This window comes from Megascapheus bottae, chromosome 10 (assembly GCF_031878675.1).
Source record: "Megascapheus bottae isolate mThoBot1 chromosome 10, mThoBot2.hap1, whole genome shotgun sequence".
Lineage (NCBI taxonomy): Eukaryota > Metazoa > Chordata > Mammalia > Rodentia > Geomyidae > Megascapheus > Megascapheus bottae.
Window position 1 is genome coordinate 63022328 of NC_143518.1, and position 20627 is coordinate 63042954.

Below are 20627 nucleotides of genomic sequence, written 5' to 3' on the forward strand. Positions count from 1 at the left end.
AAAAAAAGTTTTAAGTGATTCCATCTCCAATTAACCAGCAAGAAGCTGGAAGTGAAAGTGTTGCTAACGAGTAGAGTTCTAGCCTTATGCAATCAAATCAAGGGGTACAAGGCCTAAGTTCAGGCCCCACGTGTACGCATAAAATCATGTGCACGCATGCACACACATACACAAACACAGCACCTATCACTGACCATATATAAAAGCTTATAAACCTTTTTGGACACTGTCTCTCATTATGTTCATATTTCAGGAAACTAGAATTCATATCAATGTTAATGAAGTAACTCTAACAAGCATTTAGTGCTCAGAGCTGATAGTAAAGACAAACCCCACCGCTGCACTCCACTCCAAAAGTAGGAAACCATACCCAAAGCCCACTGCCACTGCCAAAGCTGCATTGGACCAAGCTACTATCCGGCTGTGATGGCTTTCATGGCACAACAGAGTAAAGGAGCTGTCACAGATCATGTGGCCCAGAAGAGAATATGCACCACTTCTTTCCAAACTTCTACAAAATCTAAGCCTGTATGTTTGTGTGGAAGTACTAGGGATTAAACCCAAGGTCTTTTGCCACTTGGATCACACCCACAGCCTTTCTGGTTTTACTATTTTTGAGCAAGGGTCTGACTAACTGTCCAGGTGAGCCTTGAATTCAAATCTTCCTGCTTCTACTCCAAGTAGCTGGGACTGCAGTTATATACATACTACCACATCCAGCCAGAAAACATCCCAACCCCAGATCTAATACCCTATGTTCAATAAAGGCAGAGAGAATACAAGCATTTGTCAATGGTACTCACTAAACACTTAAGCAACTTATAAGTAGGGATAGGAGAGAAAAAATAGGAGAAGAAAAGGTGACACTGTCCAAATGTACTCATTATGTGATTTATGTAAGTGTAACCCCTCGCGCCTTGATAATAATCATTTAAAAACAATAAAAAAACAAAATTTGTCTATTGCCAAGCTTGGATGTGAGAGCTGTAACTGTTTAAGCTATATGCTCTTTCCAGAAAGAAAGAGCTCTTAGAATTACTAGAATTACTATAATTCAGGTAACAGTATAAATTGGCTTTAAAATAAGGTTGTATTACCTCAATTCGTGGTTTCTTTGCTTCTGCTAAAACTTCATCTGAAGCTCGTTTGACTATTTTAAAAAAGGGGGGGGAAAGTAAATAAGTGAATGAATGTACAGCTTTGGACTGGGATTCTGGACCTTGAAAACAAAAATGTGACAAGCGTACCTTGAGTGGATCTCTGAAGACCTATTTCCAGGGGGGCACTTCTGTCTATACTTGCCGATGTTGCTGGAAAATGTAAAAACAATTTACATAAGCACATCACTATTTGAACACATATATTAGCTATTAATACAACTGCAGGGATTTCCCTAGGTAAAGTAAGCTTGAGCTAGGCACCAGCGGCTCACACCTGTAATCCTAGCTATTCAGGTAGCTGAGACCTGAGGACTACAGTTCGAGGCCAGCTGGGGCAAAAAAGTCCACGAGAGGGCTGGGAGTTTAGCCTAGTGGTAGAGTGTTTGCCTAGCATGCAGGAATACACAGATTCGATTCCCCAATACCAGATACACAGAAAAACCAGCAGTGGTTCTGTGACTCAAATGGTAGAGCACTTGCCTCAGGAAAAAGACAGTGCTCAGGCCCTGAGCTCAAGCCCAGGACTGGCAAAAAAAAAAAAAAAAAAGGGCAATTTTTGGTTATTCATGATCAGCAGAAAACTTTAAATTATCTTTTCTATTTACTTAGTTTATTTACTGCTTATCCTGGGGCTTGAACTTAAGGGGTAGGCATCGTCCTTGAGCTTTTTTTTTTTTTAAAACAAGTCCTGGGGCTTGAACTCAGAGCCTGGGCACTATCCTTGGATTTTCTCAAGGCTAGCACTCTACCACTTGAGCCACAGCACCACTTCAAGCTTTTTCTGTGTATGTGGTATAGAGAAATTGAAAATCCAGGCACAGCTTCATGCATACTAAGTAGGTACTCTACCACTAGGCCCTTCTCCTGGCCTGTCTCTGAGTTTTCTGCACAAGGCTAGTGCTCTACCACTTGTACCTCAGCTCCACTTCCATTTTTTTTGTTGCTGTCTTTTGTTTTGATAGTTTAGTGGAGATAAAAATTTCTCAGATATAGCCAGACGTGGTTGCTCACATCTATAATCCTAGCTACTCAGGAGGCTGAGATCTGAGGGTCCAGATTCAAAGCCAGCTTGGGCCCTAAAAAAAAAAAAAAAAATAGTCCATGAGACTCATCTCCAATTAGCCACAAGAAAACCGGAACTGGTACTGTGGCTCAAAGGGTAAGGTGGTAGCCTTGAGCTGAAGAGCTCAGGGACAGCGCCTAGGCCCAGAGTTCAAGTCCTACAATTGACCAAAAAAAAAAGTTTCACAGACTTTCCTCCTGGGGCTGACTTTGAACCACAATTCTCAAATATCAGCCTCCAGAGTGGCTAGGATTACAAGTGTTAGCCATTGGCACCTAGCTCAAATTTCTTTTATTTTTTAATGGACCAACATAATAAAACTATAAAAACCTACATCAAGGGGCCAGAAGTTTGGCCTAGTGGTAGGAGTGCTTGCCTAGCATGCACGAAGACCCGGGTTCGATTCCTCAGTACCACATACATAGAAAAAGCTGGAAGTAGTGCTGTGGCTCAAGTGGCAGAATGCTAGCCTTGAGAAAAGCCCAAGGACAGTGCTCACTTCCAGCCCCATGACTAGCAAAAAATAAAAAATAAAAAACCTACATACATTGAGCCAGGCATAGTGACTCACACCAGTAATCCTAGCTACTCAAGAGGCTGAGATCTGAGGATCATGGTTCAAAGCCAGTCCAGGCATTAAAAAGTCAGTGAGGGCCGGGAGTTTGGCCTAGTGGTTAAAGTGCTTGCCTAGCATGCATGAAGACCCGGGTTCGATTCCTCGGTACCACATACATAGAAAAAAGCCGGAAGTGGTGCTGAGGCTCAAGTGGTAGAGCTCTAGCCTTGAGAAAGTCCAAGGACAGTGCTCAGGCCCTGAGCTCAAGCCCAGGACTGGCAAAAAAAAAAAAAAAAAAAAAAAAAGTCAGTGAGACTCTTATCTCCAATCTCCAGAAAACCAGAAGTGGCACAGTGGCTCAAATGGTAGGGCAGTAGCCTTGAGCTGAAGAGCTCAGGGACGGCACCCAGGCCCAGAATTCAACCAGGACTAAACAAAAAAAAAGCGAAAAAAAACAAGCCTATTCGGAGATTTCAAAAAGTCCAGGCATTGGTAGCTCATGCCTGAAATCCTACTCATGAGGCTGAGATCTGAGGATCTCAGTTTGAAGCCAACTGGGCAGGGAAGTCCATGAGACTCTTATTTCCAATTTAGCACCAAAAAAAGCCAGCAGTGCAGCTTTGGCTCAAGTGGGAGAGAGCTAGCCTTGAGCTCAAGAACTCCTTGAGCTCATGCACATGCACACACGCACGCGCGCGCGCGCGTGCGCACACACACACACACACACACACACACACACACACACACACACGAGAAGACCATAAAACAACTAAAGACAAACGAAACAGGGTAAGAGTAGTCGAGTCCAAAGTTGTCTGAGTCATAAAAAGAAAAAAGGACTTGGGGATAGAACAGAAGCAAGATGTCAGAGAAACCAAAGATTTCACCAGAATTTGGGCTTAAGCAACTGCACAAATAGAGTAGCATTACTTGCTAATATAGAATGGGCAGACTCACTTATTCTGGGGTGTGTGCATGTGGGTGCAGATGGGAAGGAGACAGGACTGAGCATTCGACCTGGGACATACTAAATTTCAGATGCCTGTTAATCAGAGGAAAGGTGTAGCAATGAATGTATAAACATGGAGCACAGAAAATGGTAGATAAATGCAGTTGACACTTGAGCAACATAGGAGGCTGGGGACTTCATTGCCCAGCAAGTTGAAAACCTTTGTATAAAATCTACGTGCAGAGCCAAGAGCAGGGCCTAGCGGTCGAGTGCTCATGCTCACCTTGCATGCATGAAGCCCTGGGTTTGATGCCTCCATACACATCACAGAAAAAGCCTCAAGTGGTACTGAGCGGTGGAGTGCTAGGCTGGAGAAAGCCCAAGGATAATGCCCAGGCCCTGAGTTCAAGCCTCAGGACTGGCCAAAAAAAGAGAAATCTATATGTTGCCTACCAAGTTGAGTTTGAAAGTTTTCTACTTGATTTCTTGCTCTTTACACACTTGTAACCCTAGCTACTCAGGAGTTCAGCCTGAAGATTGTGATTTGAAGCCAGTCTGGGCAGGAAAGTCTGTGAGACTCTTATCTCCAAGGGATAATCACCAAAAAGCCAGAAGTGGAGCTGTGGCTCGAGCGTTAGAGATCTAACCTTGAACAAAATAATTCAGGAGCCAGGCCCAGTGACTCACGCCTATAATTCTAGCTGCTCAGGAGGCTGAGATCTGAGGACTGCAGTACAAAGCTAACCTGGGCACTTAAAAGTCCAGGCACTAAAAAGTTCGTGAGACTCTTATCTCCAATTAATCACCAGAGAACCAGAAGTGGCAGTGTGGCTCAAGAAGGAAGGTGGTAGCCTTGAGCTCAGGGACAACGCCCAGGCTCAGAGTTCAAGTCCCACGACCGACAAAAAAATAAATATAATAATAATTCAGGACCAGCACACACACACAAAAATCTATGTCCAAGTTTGACTACCTAGAAAGTTGACACCTTATTTACTAGAGGTTCCTTGAAAACTTATTAACACATTTTATATGTAGTACATATTACATATGGTACGAAATGCATAAAAACCAGACCTGGTGGCTCACACCTATAATCCTAGCTACTCAGGAGGTTGAGATCTGAGGATCAAGGTTCAAAGACAGCCTGGGAACTAAAGTCCCTGAGACTCTTATCTCCAATTAGCTGAAAGTGGCACTGTGGCTCAAGTGGTAGAGCGCTAGCCTTGAACTGAAGAGCTCAGGGCACTATCTCCAATTAATCACAATAAAAATGCAAGTGGCATTGTGGTTCAAGGGGTAGGGCAGTAGCCTTGAGCTGAAGAGCTCAGGGACAACGCCCAGGCCCAGAGTTCAAGTCCCATGACCAAAAAAATAAATAAATAAAAAATACACAAAAACCTGAGATCACTTTTTCCTGCAATACTATTTTAAGCAAATACAAGCATTGAGCTCATCACAGTAACAACTGGAAGCAGAAATTATATACTACACTTAATTTTATGTAGCTATAATTAAACGTATCTTTATGCTTGTTTACATTTTTCTAGACTATAAATGGTAACATATAGTAGTAAATACTAACGTGTACAAATTTTGCTAAGTTTAGGTATGTATAATCGAACTGTGAATACCTTACAGTAAGTTTAGGTATGTATAATAGATCTGTGAATACCTTACAGTAGTAAATAATAAACTAAAATAAGGCTATACTCCACATTTTTTTTTTTTTTTTTTGGTCAGTGCTCAGGGCCTGAGCACTGTCCTTGGACTTTCTCAAGGCTACAGCTCTACCACTTTACCCTCAGCACCACTTCCGGCTTTTTTCTATGTAAGTAGCACCGAGGAATCGAACCTGGGCCTTACTGCATGCTAGACAAGCACTCTACTGCTAGGCCAAACTCCTAGCCCAATTACCCACAAATTTTTAAGCAATTATGAAATAACATTTTCTTAACTTTCAGTACTTCTAGACACATGGTTTATCTGTCATTTTTTCAAACTGTCATAAAGTTCAAAAAATACTCACACAAAGTGAACTTATACAGCTCACACCTATGTTATTCACAGTTTACTAAAAGGTACAAGGTATTCAAAGCATAATAATGGAAGAGATCACCTAGAAATTTTAGAATTAAGAGAGAAAAATAGAAACTTCCAAACTCAAGATGATAGGCACAGAAGCAATCAAAACACAATGAGGTGGAACAAGTAGGTATACAGACAAGTCTGGTGGCCCAAATGCAAATAAAGTAATGTTTTCAAAAGAGGAAATCACCAACAGTACCTAATATCATGACGGGTCTAGAGAAATCAAGGATAAATCAAACTTTAAGTCAGGTGGCCTTGTAAAGAATTTTAGTTAGATGAAAAACTAGACAGAAGTGGCTTCCAGAAAGAAATGGCAGGCCATGTACTACTAGCTACTCAGGAGGCTGAGGTCTGAGGATCATAGTTCAAAGGCAGCCAGGGCATGAAGATCCATGAGGCTCTTATCTCCAATTAACCACCAGAAAACCTGAAATAGCATTGTGGCTCAAAGGGTAGAACGCTAGCCTTGAGCTGAAGAGCTCAGGGACAGGGCCCAGGCCTAGAGTTCAGGCCCCATTATCAACAAAAATAAAATAAATTGAGGAAGGGAGGGAGGGAGGGAGGGAGGGATCTACACAGAAGTGGTGAACTGATGAATGGGTCATGGTTTAAGGTCAATCCAGGCAAAAAATTAGCAAAGAATACATAAAAAGGAACAGACTCCATCTCACAACAAGCCAAGCCTAGAAGGACATGCCTGCAGTCATAGCTAGAGGGGATGGGAAGGAAAGGGCAAAGTTATAAAAGGTAACAGTCTAGGCAACAATGTAAAACTTACCTGAAAAACATAGCAAAAGCAAAAAGGAACCAGGATTGGGGAAAGGTGATTCAAGGGGCACAGTACCTACCTAGCAAACACAAGGTCCCAAATTCAAACCCCAACATTAAAGAAAAGAGTGGGAGCAATTTAAAAACTACTCACATGCTTCACCATTAAGATAGCCAAGGAGGTCTTTTCGGTCAGGTCTTCTAACCACAGGGATATTTTCAGTCTGGAGTCAACATTTGAAAGAATTATTAAAAAGATAACTACATGAAACGTCAAAAAATGCTAGATTAAAAATGTTAAATACTGAAAAATAAAAAATGTTAGACTAGAAAAAACTAAAAACCTAGAAAAAACTAAAAACCATTTTAAATGTGTTCATTGTTCATAAACTTTTGAAATTCTAGTAAGTTATAAAAGATAATTATTCAAAAAGAAGCAATGACTATCCCTATTCAGAGTACCAATCCAGTCCTTTTTCCCTTTAACTTAGTCTAAGTATTTATTCTCTAACTTCACGAATAGTAGTATTTGCCTGGAACTAACACCTTATTTCCTACTGTCGCAGTTCATAAAGTATGTTAGTATGTTCTCATACACAAACCAGACATCAAAATATTCAACTTGACCTCTCCAAATGAAGTAAATTATCCACCAAAACTAAGCTTGACAATGACAGATTCATACTGTGTTCACATAAAATAAAGTACAAGAGATTATACAGGAAAATACTAATAGAAGTGGTCATGTACCTTCTACATCAAATAATTCTTTTTACTTTTTTTATGTCCGTTTTTAGGGCTTCAACTCAAAGCTGGCAATCTACCACTTATACCACAGACGTACTTCCATTTTTTTTTTTTTTTTGATGACTAATTGGAGTTAAGAGTTTCACTGACTTTCCTGCCAGGCTGGTGTGGAACCGTGATCCTTAGAGCTCTGCCTCCTAAGGATTACAAGCATCAACTACTAGTGCCCACCGTCACATAATTTTCCTTTTTTTGGTGGTAGTCATGAAGGTTGAACTCAGGGCCTGTGTGCTGTCCCTTAGCTTTTTTGCTCAAAGCTGTCACTCTACCACTTGTACCACAGCCTAGGTGGCTTTGGGGATGTTAATTGGAGATCAGAGTCTCAGAAGCTAGCTTCAAAAAGCAATCATCTCATCTCAGCCTTCTAAGTGGTATTACAAAAGCGATCCGCTGGTGCCCGACTTACATCATTCTTTTTATTTCTTAGTGTGAATAAATTCTGTAAGCAGAAGAAATACTTTGAAAAATTAAGTCTGAAAAGAACATATGCATCTTAGAAAACTGGGTAATTTTCCTGTAATTACCTACATTAGCAATGTGTAAAAAGAGGAATAAAACATTCACAGCAAGCAGCAGCAAGCCAGCTTTGAGCTTCTGAGTATCTTTGTCACTCTCTCCATGTCATTTTTCTAATGTAAACAGTATACAATGTAAACACAGTTGGAAGTTCTTCATCATCTAAAATGACAATTATCTCATAATAGCTCCCAACATCTACACTTACTTCTTTTTTGTGTGTGTGGTTTCCATTATTTATTTATTTTTGCTTTCTATTATTTCCTTTTTTTCATATATTTTTTATTGTAATTAATAGAAGGGTTACATTATATTCACCAGATAGAAGGTGCATTACTTCACATACCCTTTCTCATGTCTACACTTACTTCTTATTGACTTGTTGAACTATTTTATCACTTGGAAACTAATCTCTAATCCTTTTTTTTTTAAATCAATTTTAGTTTCTCCTTGTACGCCTAAAAGCCCATAAAGTTTTTCTTATTTATAAGAAGTCCGCATAGAATGCTATAAACATCTAAATTAATTTTCTTTAAATTTGTTTCTAGTCTGATAATGCACTTCATCATTTACTCATGACTGAATTATATATATTATGGCCATAGGATAAAGATGTTAAAATGGCACTATAGCTGAGTACCAGTGACTCATGCCTAATCCTAGCTACTTAAGAAACTGAGATCTGAGGAATGTGGTTCAAAACCAGGCAGGGAGTCATGAGAGTCTTATCTCCAATTAACCAACAGAAAACTGGAAGTGATGCTGTGGCTCAAAGTATAGAATGCTAACCTTGAGTGAAAAAGAAAGGAAAAAAAAAAAAAACAACAAAGGCACTATAGCTAGGCATCAGCAACTCATGCCCATCTACTCAGGCTAAGATTAAGATCTGAAGATCCAGGTTTTCAAAGCCAAGTGGGACAGAAGAGTCTTCAAGACTCTCATCTCCAATTAATCAACAAAATGGTGTAGCTCAAGTGCCAATCTTGAACAAAAAGCTAGAAGTGGAGCTGTGGCTCAGGCGGTAAAGTGCTAGCCCTAAGCAAAAGCAGCTCAGGGACAATACCCAGGCTCTGAGTTCAAGTCCCAGGACTGGTAAAAATAATAATAATAATAATAATAATAATAATAAAAATAATGATCATAATATTTATTATTCTGAAAATGTGACTGTTAATATTATGATTTTTTTTAAAAACTGTCCTAAAGCCAGTTGCTAGTGGCTCACGCCTATAATCCTAGCTACTCAGAAAGCCAAGATCTGAGGATCCAAATTCAAAGCCAGCCAGGGCAGGAAAGTCTATGAGACGCTTATCTCCAGTGGACTACCAAAAGCCAGAAGTAGAGCTATGACTCAAGTGGTAGAGCACTAGCTTTGTGCAAGCCCAAGGAATGGCACGAAAAATGAAAAAAGTATCGATATCCAAGTTGCAGAATACCAAGATCATTCCACGGACTTTATATACATTTTAAACATCTGTGTAAGTGTCTGTAAAACTGCCACTGCTATCAACATTACCAATGTATTACATTGAAGAAATCCCAACTTTAACATTGTACCAATCACACAGCAGCAATAATTCTGATCCTCTAAGAGACTTTCGCAGACAGGAAACCAAAGGAAAGGAGCTATCCATGGTGAAAACATGTCTATTTATCAATGAAGTAACTGAACAAGTTTGAAAATGAGTTCTACTTACAGCTGCACGTCGAACATAAACTGGATGAGAAAGGTGCACATTATTAAGCAGAAATAAGATGGAATCCAACGTGTAGTATTCTCTGGGCTGGCCTTCTTTCCCAGTCCTGCAATAAATAAGGCAAGATTTTTTTTTTAATTAATTTATTGGCACTGGTTCTGGGGCTTAAACTTAGGGACTGGATTTTTTTGCTCAAGTCTAGCTCTTTTCCCTTTAAGCCATAGCTTCATTTCCAACTTTTTTGGAGCTTAATTGGGGATAAGAGACTTATAGACAGCCCTGTCCAGACTGGCTTTGACCTGCGGTCCTCATTATCTCATCCTATTGAATAATGAATAGCTAAGATTACATACATGAGCCACTGGCACCCAGAGAGGAAAGACTTCTATTCCCAATTCACATTCTCTTAGCTATACCCATGCAAGCTATCTAAAAATGTATTTCACATCTAAAAATACACATAAATTATAGAACCTAATAATAAGCGGACTGTCTATAGGAGAAAAAGAACACAAAGGAAGACAAAAAAAACTCCTTTCACAACTACTTAAAAACCACTTTTTTACTGCCAGGCACAGTGGCCCACGCCTGTAATCCTACTCAGGAGACTGAGATCTGAGGACCATGGTTCCAAGCCAGCCCAGGCACAGAAGTTCCTGAGACTCTCATCAGGGGAAGTGGCACTGTGGCTCAAGGGGTAGGATGGTAGCCTTGAGCTGAAGAGCTCAGGGACAACGCCCAGACACAGAGTTCAAGTCCCACAACTGCCAAAAATAATAATAATAGTAATAATGATAACAGTTTGGAAATGGCACTGTCGCTGCAAGTCGTAGAGCACCAGCCTTGAGCAAAAGAGCTCAGAGACAGCGTCCCCCCAACCAAAGAACGAAGGAACTACACTTAAGGCAGGTGCCAGTGAGTGAGTCATCACTATAAACCTAGCTACTCAAGAGGCTGAGACAAGAATTGCAATTAGCAGCCAGCCCATGTAGGAAAGTTTGTGAGACTATCTCCAACTAAACACCAGAAGTGGTGTTATGGCTCAAAGTGGTAGGGCACAGGCCAGGAGTTTGGCTTAGTGATAGAGTGCTTGCCTAGCATGCATGAAGACCCAGGTTCGATTCCCTGGTATCACATACATAGAAAAGCTGGAAGTGGTGCTATGGCTCAAGTGGTAGAGCTCTAGCCTTGAGAAAAGTCCAAGGACAGTGCTCAGGCCCTGAATTCAATCCCTCGACTGGCCAAAAAAAACAAAAATGGTAGGACACTAACCTTTGTGCTCAGGGACAGCACTCAGAAGGAGGAGGAGAAGGAGGAGGAGGAGGAGGAGGAGGAAGAGGAAATTTTATTAAAAAGTAGCAAAAATACAATAGGAAAAGTAAATAAACTCATCTAAAAAGTATGATACACTTCCTAGAATTGGACTGAGGCTCTACTCAACAGAGAAAGAAACTAGCCAATTACACATCGGAAAATATCCTTAAAAGGATCAAATCATTAATATTAAACTTAGAAGAAGTGTATTCTATGGCTTTTTAAATATAATACTGCTGAACAACATTGTTAATAATAAAACTGTTACAGTAAACACAACTTCACAGCCTGGACTCATGGCTGGAACCTGTAATCCCCACAGCTGGAGAGGTTGATAAAAGATCATGATCCAAGGTGCTCCCCCAGGTAGAGACATGAGCTGTCACCCAAACAATAACTAAAGGAAAAGGGCTGGAGGCCTGGCTCAAAAAGGATCCCCCTGTCTAGCCAACTCCAGGCCCTGAATTCAAACCCCAGTATCAACATAAAATAAAGATCAAGGTTATCTTCAGGGTGCGAAACTTTCTATTGCGGGTACATACATCACTCAAGGTTCCAATCACCATTCCTTCTACAACATAACCCAAATTTATTATCTACATACAGACCACTATAAATCAACCTCAGGTCTACTTTTCTGTTCTCTACCAACACTTCTCCTGAAAGTCCATGTATTTCAAACCACAGATCATTTGCCATTTTTTGTTTCGTTTTTTTTCTGGTGTCTGCACTGGGGTTTAAATTCAGGGGTAGTGTGCTTTCCATTATCTTTTTGCACGTGGCTAGTGCTGCTACCACTTACACATCTGTCAATTATTGTATCAAGTAATTTAAGCAGGGTTTTAAAAAATAATATAGCCTGCAAAAAGGTATTTTTAATGTTGTACTATCCATGCACCAGTGTACACCGGTACACATACACACAGAGAAAGTGAAGTTCTGTGGGAATTACTGCCCACAAAGCCTGAAAATCGCTGAAGATTCCTTGTCCACCGGCACCAATCAACTGCTGTCAAGATGTCCCCTCCAACGCTGGCCCCTGGAAGACAATTCATCTTCCCATCACCTTCCCACTCATGCACAGAATTCTTGCCCATTCTGTGTGTGTGTGTGCTGGCGGGGAGGGACGCTGTCCCGGAGCTTTCCTGTGCAAGGCTAGCACTCTTCCACTTGAGCCACAGTGCGACTTCCAACTTTTTGCTGGGTAATCGGAGGTGAGTTTCAGACTTTTCTACTCGGGTCGGCCTGGAACAGCGATCCTCAGGTATCAGCCTCCTGAGTAGCTGGGATGACCGGTGTGAGTCACCTAATTCGTTTGGGTTTTTCTGTCCAGTCCTGGGCTTGAACTCCGGGTCTGAGCACTGTCTTTGGGCTTTTGTTCTCAAGGCTGGAGCTCTGCCACTTGAGCCTCAGCACCACTCCCAGCTTTTTTCTATGTACGTGGTATTGAGGAATCGAACCCGTGACTTCGTGCATGCTAGGCAAGCACTCTACCACTGGGCCCAACTCCGGGCCTCTTATTGGTTCTTTACCGCTCATTTCTTCTCTTCGTTAGACAAGCAAACTTTGTGGGATGCAAACATCCAACCCACCGTCCCTAAGTACCCAGTAGGGTGCATTTATCATCAGATGTTTCTCTTCTGCTCAAGAGTCCTGCTTCTCAGATGAAGGTATTTTACACCTTCACGACACTTTTACCAGCACGTAAGATACACATAAAGCCAATGCACTCTAATCCCGACTGTGCAATCCCTTTACGAGGGAAGCCCAGAACGTCATTCACTCGAGGTTTCACTCAACAGTCACCGGGCACGGGACGGGGGAGGGCGGAGGAGGGAGGGACCCCCCCCGAGGGACCCCCCCACATTCTCCGTCCCATTCTTTTTCACTGACTTTCCGTCAAGCCAGGCTCCGGACCGAGTACACCCGTGACAGCGACACCCCGGGAGTGGCCCCGGCCCCCCGGGGAACCCGACGCTGGCTCCAGCTCGGGCGGCGGCGGGGGGGGGGGGTCGTCCGCCTCCCGACGCCGCCCCCCCTCCCCAGCCCGGCTCCCCGAACCCGGCGGGAAAGTTCGCTGCACCCCGCCGCCAACTTTCTCCCGGAGGAAACCCGGGGCCGGTCGGGTCCCGGCCCAGCGGTCTCGTCGGGGGGTGGGGGGGGCACAGGCGTCCGCCCCGACGACGCGGGGGCCGAGGGGGCGGCCCCGGGGGGCTCCGCACGCCCACCGCGCCGCGCCCACCGCGGGCCCCGACGGTAACTTTGTCCGCGCGCGCGCGCCCGCCCGCCCGCGGGGCCCGGCCCGACGGCGGGGACGCAGGCCGCGGAGCCGGCCCGGCGCCCGCCCGCCCCGCCGCACTCACCCCCACACCACGTAGTTGGTCTTGACGTTCTTGGGCCAGGAGAACTCGCCGAAGATCACCTCGTCCCCCTTCACCACGATCTCCTTCTTCTGGATGTTGTACTGTCGCAGGACGCTGAGCACGTCCGCCATCTTCCCCCCCCTCGCCGCCGCCGCCGCCGCCGCCGCCCGCCCCGGGCGCCGCCGCCGTCACCGCGCCGGCCGCCGCCTTCCCGCGTCGCCTCGGCCTCGGCCTCCGCCGCCGCCGCCGCCGCGCCGCCGCCGCGAGCCAACAGCCGCCGCACCAACAGCCGCCCCCGTCAGCAGGGGCAGTCGCCGCCCAGGCCGCCGAGGACCCCGCGCTGAAGGCGAGGCCCCGCCGAGGGCTGCCCGCCGAGAACGCCTGACTGCGCGTCCGTCGCCAGCGCCTCACGCCCGCCGCCAGGAGGCGCTGCGCCCGGCCTGGGGAAATGCCCCTCCCACACTCCCACGCGGCGCAGGGCGGACTCCCCGCCGAAAGCCACGCCCCCACCGGCGGCACGCGCGCGCTCTCTCCGGGAGGCGCTGGCCGGCGTCCGGCGCGCGCGCGCACGCACGCACGCACGGGAGGAGCACGTCCTGAGGCGACAGGTGCGCTAGCGTCCCGGGCGCGCGCACGGGGGCGACCCGGGGTCCCGGGGCGGGAGCGGCGCCTGGGAGGCGGGGAAGCCGGGCTTCCCGAGGGGATGCGGCGCGGGCGGCGCGTGGGCTCACGTCGTCCGGGCCGGCCGTCCTCCCCGGGGCTGCAGGGGAGCCCCGCGGAGGCCTGGTGCGCGAGCGCGGGTGAGCCTGGGGCCTGGGCCGCGGGGCCCCGGGGGCTGCCGGGGGCTGCCGGGGTGAGGGTGACCGGCCGGAGCCTCCGGGCCCGGCTGTCTGCCGCTCCGTGAACTGTGATCGGCACTGAGGCTGGGAGGGAGCCTGCCTGGGCTCGATTCCCCGGAACCACACACCGGGACAAGCCGGAAGCGGTGCTGCGGCTCCAGAGAGGCCGAGGACAGGAGCTCGGCCCTGGGTGCAGGCCCCGGACTGGCAAGGAAACAGAAAGGACAGGTGATGTCGTTACAGGCGGCGAGGGAGTCAAGATTTAGCTCGTGGCTTGCTGTCGCAGGAGGCCCTGTGAGTATCTGCAGTCACATCGGACTTCAAGTCTGATCCCCAGTGTGGAAATGTTGAGATTGCGCTAGACTGCATGAGAAGCTTCAGAAGCCACAGCACTCGTTTGTATCTAAAAACCACTTCATGGCTGTGTGGGTGACAGTCACCCTGGCACTCAGGTCCTCCTGCTCTTGCTGTAGTTGTTCTCTCGAGAAAAGCTATACTTCCACTTCTGGATTTGTTGTTGTTAAAGGAAAGCTCAAGAACCACTGAATTGTCAGCCCATGCTAGCTTTAAACTGTGGTCCTTAAATCTTAGCTTCCTGAGGATTAAAGATGTAGCAGTAAGCTGTTTAAAAAAAAAAAAATCTTCTAAAGGGGCCTGGAGTTTGGCCTGGTGATAGAGTGCTCGCCTAGCATGATGAAGACTCGGGTTCGATTCCTCAGTACCACATACATAGAAAAAAAACTGGAGGTGGTGCTGAGGCTCAAGTGGTAGAGCTCTAGCCTTGAGAAATCCAAGAACAGTGCTCAGGCCCTGAGTTCAAGCCCAGGACTGGCCCCCCCAAAAAAACTGTCTTACAGTGGATCCTTTCTGATTCAAGCAGGCCAAAAACAGAAGCCAGTCATGGTGAGAATGGTGGTCTTGCTGTAAGTTACAACAGATTCCGCAGGAGGGTCCAGCACAAACTCACTACCTACCTCCACCCATCACAGTGTAGACCTGCAGAGCCCGCACCCCCTGAACAGATTCAACCAACCTGTTTACCAACTTGGCTGTTGCTTTTGTGTGTTCATTAGGCAGTAGTGGTATCTGGCCAAAACCTGGCCTCAAGGCCACAGTAGTGCTGGCACCAGTGATTCAGGATTATACAAACATGCAGATAGAGCTGAATTACACCGAGTCCTTGGGCAGTGAAGGCCCAACGCTCTCTGGAAATCACGATGGGGAAGCCTGATTTATTCTTCAACCATGCTGGGCATGGTAGCTCAGACCTGTAATCCTAGCTACTTGGGAAACAGAAATTAGAGGACTGAGATTCAAGACCAACCCAGGTAAAAAGTTTGAGAGACTCCATCCCAACCAATAGCTGGCACCGGAGGCATACACTTATTATGTCAGCTACACCGACCACAATGGCTGGGCCATCTTCCCAGTGACATAGGGAAGCACAAGGATTGCACCCCAACTCTTCCCCAGCATAAAGTGAGACCTCCTCTTGAAAACAGCCGAGGCAAAGGGGTCCAGGGGTATGGCTCAAGTGGTGCAGTGTCTACCTTACAATCACAAAATCCTGAATGTAATCCCTCAGGAATCACAATTTGTTTTTTCCAAAAGTTGTGCAAAAATGGTCATGTAGGGCCAGGAGTTTGGCCTAGGGGTAGAGTGCTTGCGTAGCGTGCACAAAGACCCGGGTTCAATTCCTTGGTCCCACATACATAGAAAAAAAGCAGAAGTGGTGCTGAGGCTCAAGTGGTAGAGCTCTGGCCTTGAGAAAGTCCAAGGACAATGCTCAGACCCTGAGCTCAAGGCCAGGACTGGCAAAAAAAAAAAAAAAAATGGTCATGTAGGGAGGGCTAGTACTGTAGTCCAGTGATAGAAATTAGGCTTAAAGTTCAATCCCAAGCATCTAAGAATAAAAGGAGGGAAGGAGGGAGGGAATAAGGAAGCTGACTTTGGCAGCGCATGGAACCATAAGGAGAAGATTAGCATGGGCCCCATGCAAGGATGGCACACAATTTCATGAAGTGGTCCTCAAGAAAATGTGACATAAATAGACCGTGGAATTTTACTCACTTATGAGGAAAAGTGATATTACATCATCTGCAAAAGAAATGGTGGACATGGAGAGATTATGTTAAGTGAAGTAACATTCACAGGAATTCACATTTTCTATCATATGTGGAAGTTAGATCTAATTTATAAGTATATATGTAAACAAATGCACGTTGTATTGTTGTATGGGAATTCAGTAGTGAGAAACAGAGAAGCCACATTTTTTTTTGCCAGTTCTGGAGCTTGAATTCAGGGCCTGGGCACTGCCCTTGGACATACTTTGCTCAAGGCTAGCACTATGCCACTTGAACCCCAGTGCCACTTCCAGTATTTTCTAAGTATGTGGTACCAAGGAATCAAACTCAGGGTTTCGTGCATTCTCCCACTAAGCTACACTCCTGGCCCACACAAAGCTTTTAAAGACAAAACTCATATGTTCAGGGTGATGGGCTAAGCCCAACAGAAGCTGACCATACATGGAAAAGGTGAGGTACAAGCAAAACTTTCCATGTAGGTAGCTCAGGAGTCAGCTAAACTTACCATATAGGGAGACACTTAGAGGTGAGCAAATCAAACCATTTAGGGAAACAATCAGAGATAAACTGAGCAAATCAAACCATTTAGGGAAACAATCAGAGATAAACCATTCTGTGTAGCAAAGCGCTCCGGGGGCAAAACAGCATGACATCTGCAATTCAATAAATGGCCATTTCACCAGTAGAATTTTGAAGTCTCCCCCCACCACCCATCACTTAGCCAGACACCAGGATGGCTGTGAGAACAAGGCAGTGTTGCTTTGACCCAGTCTCCTTATCTCATTCCCCCACTGGTTTTATGTACATGAAATCAAATCATTTGTTTCTCAGATGGCTGCTTTGGGCCTTGGGACCATAAGCTTAAATAAGGTACTTTAAACAAACTTTATAAAGAGGCTATTCTTGTACTAGGCCTGTTCCACTGGCATAAAAACATGTTTTACCCCCTTAGGCTGTACAAGTTTCCTTTAGTTTTTGCCTGAGCTGTCTCCTCCTATAATTTAAAATCTCCAACAGTCAACGTTGGCTCTGTATGACTGATACACCCTGACTGATGCCATCAGGAGGCTTTGAGCTAAAACACAGCCAACAGTCCTTGCCCAGGTCAGGCTGAGTAAGGTTTACAAATCTATGTCCCCCAGCAAGAGTGTCACAGAAAGGAGGATCCAGGAAAGGAGTTAACAGAGGGTGACACAAAAGTCATAGTTCCAGCAGATCCAAAGTAGCCTTCCACCAGGAATTTGCCCCATGTGGAGGCGGGGGTTCCGTTCTACTTTCACCACAATGGGGATGGTCAGGTTGAACATGTAGGGTCACTTCCAGGAGGCTCTGAGCATGTGCTTCACAAACTTCTCAATCCAAGCAGAGTCTCCGGGTTGGAAGGGATGAACTGGATCCAAGCTGGGCGCCAGTAGAGTCTTCCTGACTGTTCATATGTCTCCTCTGAGTCACCTGCAAGTTCTAAACTTAAGTGAACTTAACCTAAGGCTTGGATGGAAAGCTAGCACCAGAAATAGTCAATAAAATTGTTTAGGGGCCCCAAGAGTTTTAAGGGAGCTTTTAGGCATTGCCTAGAGCAATGTATCAGGCCAACAACTCTTCTTAACCAGATTTCCTCTTGTAAGGCTAGGATTTCCTGATGAAGCTGGGGTTTGTAAGCTTACTACTGTTTTCAGGCCTGCTCCTTTCATCTATCCTTCCTCGTTTTTCCAGAAATGACTTTGGTCCCTTGATCTTAAGGAGAATTTATGAGTGAAGATCCATCTATTGTCACTTCTTCAAGCTGCCGAGGGTGCTGGCCCTGCCTATCCAGAGACCTAAAGCCCTAGCTTATTTTACCAAGGGATTGCCAAGGTCAGATGTCGTTAGGAGCAATAATTTTTTTTTTTACTCACAACTGAGAATTCTGTACAACATTTAACTTTTTACAACTGCATAGTGTTATTCTGGGGCTAGAGTACTACAACCTGTTTAGCATTCTGGTTTGTAATCTGTCCCTCATTTAACAACCTTAGCTTTTTACTGCCCACTATAACAGATGACTGATAGGTACAATTGTAAGTTCATGACCAATTAGGAAGTAGATAGGTGCCGGGGCCAACCGGCAGCAAACCAGGGTTCGCAGATTGGGGTTCCTGAAATAGGGGACAAGGACTAGGAAGAAAAAGAAGAGAGACAGACACACTAGGTCCGGGATGTCCGCAGTCCAGGCAAAGACTGACTAGACTGCCGCGTTTATTTTCCCCTCCCCCTTCTTCCCTCCTCCTCTCCCAGGGAACCTCCAGGTGTTACATTCATATGGTAATTCTCAGGTCATTTACATAGAATAGGGCCAGAAAGCAATAAGACAATATAGCCATCATCTGATGCAAGTCAAGGTACAGTTTGATTCCACTCTGGCTCCCAACATGTCCCCCGTTTTTTATTTTAAAAGAAACACAAGTGCAATTTTTACTCTTTTCTATACCCCTAATTTATCCTGTCACATTTTCCAAAAATGACTTTGGTCCCTTGGTCCAACGGGGATTTGATGGGCGGAGATTCAACTTCCGTGACTTCTTCAAGCTGACTCAGGGGCGCCGTCTCCACGCTTGACCAGGGACCTTAAGAAGCCTAGCCCGTTTTATCAAGGGGTTGCAAGGATTAGACACCAGGAACAACAATCTACTCCAAACTAGAAATCATACTTGACATTCAACAACTGCACAAACCATCCTTGGCCACAACAGCGCAGCCTACCTAGCACCCGTTTGCAAAGGCTTTTTCTTGATTGTCTGGGGAACTAAATTTCTGCAACCTTAACAATGCTTCAGTTGTCAGATCTAAACAGATTAATAGAGACACAAGCTTCAGATCCACAAACTTTTCCTGAATTTGTGGCTGGTGTCAAAAATAAAAAAATTCGCTCAATTAGGACTTTAAACTACCCACTATCACAGAAGATTGACAAGTTCCTGCCCAGTTATGAAAGGCACGGGCATTAGTAAGGCATGCTTACAAACTATTCTATGACCTCCCGGCTCTGATTAATTTGAATGGCCAAGCACAAGTGACTCTAAGATCTGACACCAACTCTGCCATCCAAGCAGAGGCTTTCCTGTCCCGGTAGTGTCTCTCCACACAGGGATAAACATCCCATTGGCATTTCACTTTGTTGGTTGCTGGATTTGAACTCAGGGTCTGGGCGCTGTCTCTCAGCTCTCCAGCTCAAGGCTAGCGCCCTGCCACTGTGAGTCCCGAGCTTGGTGCTTGAGTGCTTCCCCCCAGCTTTTCAGCTCAGAGCTAGCACTCTGCCACTTCGAGCTCCAAAGCAACTCTGTCCCAGCATCCTGCTGGCAGATTAGACACCACAGTCTCACAGGGACTTTGCTTTGCCCGGGCAGGCTCAAAACTGTGGCTTTCAGATCAATGAGTCTACAAAAGGCCACTTTACTCCAATTAGAAGCAACAAGGTGGTCAATACAGAAATAGTCTCTAAGCATGATCTTACCTGGAACTTGGTGAGGGCCAAACTTACATCTGAATGAGGATCTGCTGTCCTTCTCCATGGGCCTTCTGGAGATTGCTATAAAGTAACTTACAAGAGTAAGCTGAAATAGCAATTAAACAATTACTTTGGTAGTCCTGATTTTCCTTTTTTCTCTTTCTTTAAACATTTAAGACAATTTCACTTTCAAATATTGTTTAGAAACCCATTTCCAATGTTCTTAAAACTTTTGCTGATACTGGCTTAAACAATCAACACCTTAGCCTTTATTTGCAATTGAAAAACCTTTAAGGGCACAAAGAACTCCTTCTGCCTTCAGGCCCCCTAGGGCTCAAGTCACTCCTCTTGCCTTTTAGAAAAGGGCTTTTTTTTTTTTTTTTTTTTTTTTTTTTTTTTTTTGCAGTTTAGATTACTGTCTTAAACTCCAACAACAATTTAAACTCAAATAACAGTTTTTCCCTAATGCAAGAACTATAGACATCAGTGCACCAAAAGTCTAGGTCTGGACTTAGTTTCCTCTCTTTTTTTTTTTTTTTTTTTTTTAAATACACCCAATAGCATGGAGATAAACCTTTAAACATTCCTTTAAAATACTAATCACATTATCCACATTTTACCATCAGATTTGCAAGAAAAGACAGACAGGCAAAATTTCTGACGTTAATGAACAATTTCACATTTAAATCTCTAATACATGTTTCCAAACTTTAACTTAAAGTAATAAATCCCAAATTCCCTAACATCTCTGTGCTAAACAGGATACAATGTTTACAATGTAAACAGTTGTATGCCTTGCAATAAAATGCAGATTTCAGGATCTAGAAAAATATTTACCAGTTTTTCTTTAAGACAATGCAATAATCCTTTGAGACATAGGAAACATTCAAACCTACTAATTTTCTTGAAGTTTAGACTTAGATTTACCCAATTGCT

The 20627-nt window shown here is 44.8% G+C and overlaps 1 protein-coding gene and 1 pseudogene across 1 annotated transcript in view; one reads left to right on the forward strand and one right to left on the reverse strand.

Annotated features, from left to right (window-relative positions):
• The window catches only part of Cdc73 (cell division cycle 73), a 93792-nt gene extending 80359 nt beyond the window's left edge, over positions 1–13433 (reverse strand). Inside the window, exons 1-5 of the mRNA XM_090341482.1 lie at positions 13285–13433; positions 9608–9713; positions 6742–6811; positions 1248–1310; positions 1098–1150 (exon numbers count right to left, since the gene is read on the reverse strand). Of these exons, the coding sequence (XP_090197608.1) occupies positions 1098–1150; positions 1248–1310; positions 6742–6811; positions 9608–9713; positions 13285–13415 (423 nt within the window). The 5' untranslated portion in view covers positions 13416–13433. The remainder of the gene's footprint in view (positions 1–1097; positions 1151–1247; positions 1311–6741; positions 6812–9607; positions 9714–13284) is intronic.
• Positions 13434–16065: 2632 nt separating this feature from the next.
• On the forward strand, positions 16066–16159 carry LOC150058602 (U6 spliceosomal RNA; annotated as a pseudogene).
• Positions 16160–20627: the final 4468 nt, after the last annotated feature.